The sequence below is a fragment of the Micromys minutus genome (assembly GCF_963924665.1).
Source record: "Micromys minutus genome assembly, chromosome: 19".
In the NCBI taxonomy this organism is placed as follows: Eukaryota; Metazoa; Chordata; class Mammalia; order Rodentia; family Muridae; genus Micromys; species Micromys minutus.
Window position 1 is genome coordinate 10,100,541 of NC_137954.1, and position 7,509 is coordinate 10,108,049.

The 7,509-nt window shown below is 45.6% G+C and overlaps 1 protein-coding gene across 6 annotated transcripts in view; it reads left to right on the forward strand.

Annotated features, from left to right (window-relative positions):
* The window catches only part of SPATS2L (spermatogenesis associated serine rich 2 like), a 166,875-nt gene extending 161,484 nt beyond the window's left edge, over nt 1-5,391 (forward strand). For 4 of the 6 annotated variants that reach the window (XM_080932681.1, XM_080932680.1, XM_080932684.1 and 1 more), the window contains 2 exons: nt 1,699-1,919; nt 4,574-5,391. In XM_080932681.1, the coding sequence (XP_080788807.1) occupies nt 1,699-1,919; nt 4,574-4,969 (617 nt within the window). In that variant the 3' untranslated portion in view covers nt 4,970-5,391. The remainder of the gene's footprint in view (nt 1-1,698; nt 1,920-4,573) is intronic. The other 2 variants (XM_080932682.1, XM_080932685.1) reach the window with 1 other exon arrangement.
* The last annotated feature ends 2,118 nt before the right edge of the window (nt 5,392-7,509 follow it).

A 7,509-nucleotide genomic window follows, 5' to 3' on the forward strand; every position in this document is an offset into this window, starting at 1 on the left:
GTACACTGCATGCGTGCATACTTTTGTCACAGAAGGTGGTAGACATTTTTCCGTGTTGGTATGTCTAGCTAATTTATTTAGATATAACTGATGTGACCCCAGCTCCAAGTGTAGCCTTTAAATTGCTTCCAGTTGTGCAACAGAAAATGGTGCTGGGGCTTCCTACTCCTGAATCTGGGTCAGCTGTCTGATTTTTTCGCTATACCTCTTAGTTTTTTTTTCTTTATAGGCTGCCTCCCCTATGGCAAAAGCTCCCTAATGGCCCTTCTCCATCCTCAGCTTTTATCCCATCTCCAAACAAGCAGTTTGGTTGACATTTGGAAAAGTACCCACCCACCCTAGGTTCTACTTTAACCCAATGGGTGAAAGTCCAATCCGGAGTTGAGTCACCCGCTCAGGTGGAGGAGGGGGAGGGGCACTGCACTTGCTTTCCTCCAGGTGCCATCTAGTGAGAGAAATCGCCCCTTGCCAAATTACAAGTGTCCATGTGAAGACAGCCTCAAGGGCTGGTGACAGTTGTCACAAAGCTCCTTCGTGGTGGGCCTGCCTGCCGCTCAGCTCCTCAATCAGAAGGGGGAGTGGGAAGTATTGGCCACACGCAACAGAGTCTCCTGAGCTTGGGAGCTGCAGAAATCCCCTGGCTGTGTTTGGACAGCCTACACTCATTTGTCACCCCTTAACCTACAAAATGAAGGGACTGGACATAGAGCCCTGTCCTTTCTCCTTCTAATATTTTGTGAGCCTCTACTAGCCATTCCTAATCCTCTTGCCAAACCCTGGGATTAAGTCTGATCCAACAAAGGGAACAGAGAAAATTGCTTTTAAAAATTGGTGACAATTTTAAAATTCAGGAGGAGGCCTTCCTGTCCAGCCTGGCACTTGAATCCCAGTGAGCTGTGAGAGGAAAGTCACGGCTTTATCCTGGAATTGATTCCCTCTGGCCTCGATTCAGCATAATCACATAGAAATCATCCTGCCTGAAACCGCCACTTTCAAAACCAACAGGACTGGCAGTAATAAGCATTGAGCAGACCTGCCTGACCTGAATGTGTGCGTGACAGAGAGCTGGCTGTCTGTGTATGGAGCACTAGGAACGGTGCGGTGCTGCAGGGGAAGACTGGCTAGGGAGGCTCTAGTGGAGAATGGGAGGTGCTCGGGGCTGGCAGGCCTTCCCGGTGAGCAGAGATACCCATGACCCAGAGCAACGAAATTTCTAGCCCATAACATCCAACAATACCTGTGTTCATGCTCACAGAATATAGAGCCCTGTCAGCCTCTCCATCCTTAGGCATTGGCTGCCCCAAGTAGTATAAAGCTTGCTTAGGGCAGTGTAAGGGGGCTGGGTGATGGGGGGGCTGGGTGATGGGGGGGCTGGGTGATGGGGGGGCTGGGTGATGGGGGAGCTGAGAGGGGGGTGTCACAATGTCATTGTCCCCCTATCTAAGTCGCTCAGACAGGTCTTCATTCCTACAAATGCCTCTCATCAAGGGTGCTACCACTGTGATCACTGTTTAGGGACTCTCAAAGGAGGGATACAGTGGTCTCTAAGCACCTCAGTGCCCTTTCAAACTAAGTCTTAAAGAGCAAACCTTAATGTTTGTGTGAAGCTTCCACCAGTTTCTGTGAATTCTAGCACTTTCTAATGGCTCAGCAGAGCTCTTGACTTAGCTTTTTAACACCAACCATTCCTTGTTGCAGTCACACATCCAAAGAACAACTATTCCTCAAGAACCCCCTGCAGCTCCCTGCTGCCTCTGCTGAACACTCATGCGGTAGCTTCCGGGAAACAGGGGAATTTTGCCCGGAAGTCATCCGGTCACAACAAGCCCTCTGAGGGGAAAGCAGCAAACCCCAAAATGGCGAGCGGTCTTCCCAGCACTGCTGATGCGTGTCAGCAGACCATGCCAACCAACAAGCAGGTAAGCCATTCTGGGAGGGCCTCAAAGCGCTGCCTGCAGGGCCCTCTGCAAATGCTGGTGCATGGTTCTGGAAAGGAAACCGCTATCCATTTCCAGAGGAAGAAAGTGAAATTACTGGCCACTGAGCTAGTGGTCCCTCCAGCTCCAGGATCTGATGATCACACAGGCTCTTGCATCTGTGTGCCCAGCTGTGTTAGCTCATTCACCTAATAAACACGGTCCTCTCATGCCCTTCTTGCCAGCATCTCCAGGGCCCGAACAGATGTGGGAAAGAGATGCAGAAGCAGAGGTTAACCACTGTTAGCAAGAGGACACTGGTGAATCGGGAGCAGATCAAAGTCAGTGCATCCTCCATTTGCCTGGAGTTTCAGTAAAGTACACACGTGTCAAAATGACTTGATTCGCTCCTGTCTTCCATGGCCTCTAACAAGACAACTTTTCAGCTCCCCCTCTATCTCTTTTTTCCTCTATATCTCTAAGAGAGAAACAGTAGCTTGCGGTTAGAGATGAACAAGAAATGGATTTGGTGACGTGGGGTGCTGGGCAGTGATAGCTCCCATGGTCTCTGCAACTTCCTTCTTCAGTGTTTCAGACTAGTGGCTGTCAAGAAGATGCCCGGTTGGGTCTCGCTGTCTTGGCCTTTTAGGAGTTCCCACTACTGACACTGCCAGGCATTGCTGTGGTCCTGGAGGGTGACGTGAGCTTGAAAGTAGCAGTTTGGTACGGGGCACTATAGAAATGCACCATGGCTAAGCATGGCTTCGCTGCATTGCTCCAGGCTTGTTACCAAACACCATGATGAACACAAGTGTAAATTTTAACCCAAGAGTCTCCCTTACTTGGTGTCTTTAAAAACAAAGGCAAAAATGGTTGAAGAGAACCCTTTTCAGCTCAGTGATTTCCAGCATTCAGGTGATGGCTACTGTAAGCGGTGCCCATGTGTATCTAAACAAAGGAGGGAAGACCAGCAAGAAGGGCTCTGTGCTTCAGAGTGACTATTCTAAGTCCCATCTCATTATCTTTGCTACAGATTGGTGAGTAAGTGAGGCCGATGAGACACACCCACCCAGAATCGGCACTCTCCCTTTAGAAACACACTCCAGCATTTGAGATCCTGGAGTTCTGCTCCTGCGAGTTCCGTCCACTCTCGAGGACCGTTTAAACCATTTTCTTTGTTCCACTGCCTTGAGGGAAGAACGTGCTGCTAATCTGCACATCCCTATATCCAAAAAAGTATGAGATGAGGGTAAGCTTAGGTACAGGCGAGAGTGTCCACCTTCCTGTGTGCAAGGCCCGCTCTCAGTGTGGGATGCTGCAGAGAAAGAGAAACATTCAGACAATGGGATGTGGTCCTGCACTGATAGCTTTGACCTAGGCCCTGAATTATTGAGTGCTACTACATCCTAAACCTGTATCACAGTCACATTGTACAAATCAAAAGCCTTATAGCTTTATAACTCACTGCATTACAGGTTTTTTTTTTAGGATGAAGAGGTTTGGATCTTGTCAGGAAAGACTGCAGAAAGTGGGAGAGTTCTACCATCTTCTACATGTAGACCCAGGCTAGCTCTATAAACTAACTATCCACATCTACACAGTGAAGCAACTTAGAGCCACCACCTTCAAGGATGACTGTGATTTATGAGATGTGGTGGCATACTTTCTGAGTACCGCCCCTCTGTCACCTCTCACTGTTGGCTGTTGTGATCAAGGACTCTTGGAGTCTGTAGCTTACGTGGACAGTCAGCGGTGGCCTGTTGCTACCTTTCTACCTGTTTCTTTTTGTCTCTGCCTGCTGATGGCTGATGGTTTGTCAAAGGAATTGCTCTTCAGTCTGAGGCTTTGAGCTGATTGGCTTTAAATTACAAAATGTTTTAGAAAAATGACCTCTGTGACCATAGCACATTAACTCTGCTTTCTCAGAGGTCTTCCAGGTACACTTCATCTCCGCTTTTGCCTGAAGCAATATTTCTGAACTATAAGAATGGTTATTTTGAAATAAATTAGGAAACATGTTTTGGAGAAGAAAAATCATGGGCAGAATGTCACTTCTTTCTTCATAAATGTGATTAGAATTTAAACAGACTGTACAGAGTTTTCAGCCTAAAACGTTTCATGGTAGAGACCCATTTATGTCCTGCACATCTATGAAATCAAATACATTTCATTTTATTACATTTGAAGCATGCAGGGCTTTTTGGTTTGGAGTTTTTGGCCTATTTTCCCATCTGTCACTGCTGTCTTCTTCTCCTCCTCCTCTTCCTTTCTTCCTCTTCTTCTTCTTCTTCCTCTTCTCCTTTCTCCTACTTCTTCCTCCTTCTTTCTTCCTTCTTCTTGCTTCTCTTTCTTTCTTTCTTCTTCCTCCTCTTCCTTTTTCTTCTTTCCCTTCCTCCACCTCTTGTCTTGTCCTCCTTTTTCTCTTCTATTTCCTCCTCCTCCCCCTCCTCCTCTTCTCTCTGAAGATAAATACTTTTCTCTCAGCTCCATTTATAAGGCTGTGGTTCTAGATCAAGAATTATGTCAACTTGACCTATTTGCGAGTTGTCTATCTCTACTGTGATTTGAAAAACTTTATCTGTGATTTAGGGGGTAGATTCTTCTGGTGTCTTCTGGGGTTTGTTGACTTAAGACATTTACCTCATTTCTCTTTTTAGCAGAATGGACCTTCCAGCCAAAGACGAAGATTTAACCCACAGTATCACAACAGGCTAAATGGTCCAGCCAAGTCACAGGGCGGTGGTAATGAAGCCGATCCCATGGTGAAGAGCAACAACCGACATGAACACAGAAGACAGCCACATAATGGTTTCCGTCCCAAAAACAAAGGTGGTGCCAAAAACCAAGAGGCCCCCTTGGGGACAAAGGCCCCAGAGGCCCCACCACATTCTGAAAAGGCCCGTCGAAGGCAGCATGCTGCAGATAACTTAGAGGCCAGGCCTTTCCGGGGTAATGTTGGTAGGGTTTCACAGTGCAATCTTTGTCCCACTAGAATAGAAGTTTCCACAGAGGCCACGGTTCTCTCTGTCCCAGCTGTGACATTGGTGGCCTGAAGTGAGAAAGAAGAGAGCAGGTTTTGCCTGGTTTTGGTTCCCTGCCCAAGGTGCTGACCCAATTCGCTGCCAAAAGAGAGTCAATCGGAACACAAGAGCTCTGTACATCTGGGCCATTCCTTCACAATCATTTTTACTAATGCTAATGCTCTGCTCTAGCTTGCTTCATAACTCCCATGGCTTTGCTTGATCTGTTGTTGCTTCTCCTCATCAAGACTTTGCATCATGTTAGCCAGCCAGTGTTTACTCATCCTTAGGAAAATCGAGATGTGGCTGAAGATCAGAGGCTTGGTTAGAACCCATGTTATAGCTGTGATGTCAATCTGTTGGTTGTCTTTAGAGAGTTAATGTTGAAACAAGAAATTCTTGATCAGACAAACGTGATCTGCTTTAGACACATGTGCTTTTGTAGAATCTAACATCTGGTGTTTTTCTGAAATATTATATAAATATATATATATAAACATATATTGCTTTATTTGAAACAAATTAAATATGCTGCATTTGACACCTGGCTTGTTCCTTTTATTGATGCCTACCTTCTTCAATGTTCTCTGTAGCACTTTTGAGAAAAAGGCTTGAGATCGGAAGTTTGGTTCTTTGAAGTAAGAACTCAGGAAATAATGATATTCCCTCAGTCACCATTTGGACAGGTGCTTCCATCCCAGTCATTTGGGTGCCACATGGTAGTTGGATACCTTAGACATAACAAAATGTCCCTCAGCATAGCTTAAACAATAGAGATTATTGGTTCATTAGCCAGAGTTTGGTCATGATTCCTGCTCCTTTCTCTTAATCCTGAATTCTGTCCTCCAGATTCTGACTAAGCTCCTGAGCTCTGGCTTCTGTGTGGGACACGGTTCTTACCCAAATCACAGCAAATCTCCCATATGCTGTTACTTGTTACAGACTGTAGGCCATCTGTGGGGTAAACTAGTTAGTAGCACAAACTAGTTAACAGATAGGTTAGCTAGCATAAACTAACCACAGTCTACCTGATACTGAAGCAGGGCCTCCCCAGAAGCACTGGTTATGTAGAGAACAGGTACAGTTGCCTCAGGAAAGCAGAGTGGGTATAGAGTACCCCAAAACCACAGGGCCCCAGTGCCCTGCCTTTTGATTGCCAGGCTTCCTTTGCTGGCTGCTTTCTTGTGCAAACGTACCCTTTTCAACTCCATGCAGAGGTGTTTGTCTGTCTGTTTGTTTGTTTGTTTTTCTGACAACCAGGTTCACTGGTGCTTGTCCTCCAAACAGCTGAGCCTGCTAGAAACACACGCATCTGTTTCTTCTTTTGCCAAGTGCAGGAGAATGTTTGCTCTCTCCAGAGCTTTCTGAGGTCTCTGAGTGTACCCAGAGATCTAATAGGACTTCAAAATGTCAAGTCACACTCCAGGAAGGAAGGAAGAGAAACACGTTCAAATAAGAAAACAGGGGCCCACGGTCTCTGTTTACCCTGTCTGAAACCCTGAATTTATATCTTACAAACTAGAAGGATTTTTTTTTTAAACACAAGTTTTGTGTAGCAAGATTCTGCTCAACTCCTGAAAAACTGTCAGTTGAAATGTAGCAGCTGTAAAGATGAAGGCAGATAATTCTTACAAAGGAAAGAAAATGGTTACGCTAGGTGAAGAATGTGCTTGTCAGAGTTCGGTCCAGCCACCATCTTCTCCCACACTTTCAAGATACCCTGGAGTTAAGAAAGCTCAAACACATTCCCAAGAACATAGCAAACACTCCCAGGTCACTGGAAAGAAACAAAAGAATAATAAAAATGGTTCAGGCCTGTTCACATTTTTTCCTAGATTTTTGCCTTAGACTCTGGCATGTGAGCATTTTCGAATTTTCATTTTACAATGGTAATTCGATATTTTAGGCCAAAGCCAGGTCTATAAAACAACTCCTCTGTCACATTTCCTCACCTCTGTAGAGCCATTTGTTTAGTCCTAAGGATCTGAGTCATACTCTGATGTCTTTCACTGTGCATAGGTATACGTGTGTGTGCACGCGTGTTTGGACACATATGTGTGTGGATCCATGAACAAGCTCTGGTGTTGTTTATACTCAGGGCATGTCCACCTTAGTTTTGATCTGTTTTTCTTCTTTAAGATAGGATCTCTCACTGAGGCTCCAAAGGTTGCTCGTCTGGCTAGCTAGTGCATCCCAGGGATCCACTGTGGCTGCCTCCCTAGCACTGGGATCTTCGGAGGCGAGTCATTGGCATCAAAGTCAGGTCTTCTTTATGCCTGGATGGCAAACACTTTACCTACCGAGTGGTTCTCCAGCCCAATTCTACCATTCTCAATACAGAGTGGTTTAGTAAACCCCTTTTAAAAACACAAGAGTTATGAACACAACTCCTGTCTCTACTTAAGATGCAGAAGTCAAAAGAATAGACAATTCTCTTTGAGACTTTCTTTGACAGAGGTCAGAACTATATAATACGCATAATGTGTGCATAACTTCGGAACTCACCTACATTACACCACAGAGACTGGCAGTTAAGATTCTGAATTACAAACCCTGTTGAGTTCCGAATTGCA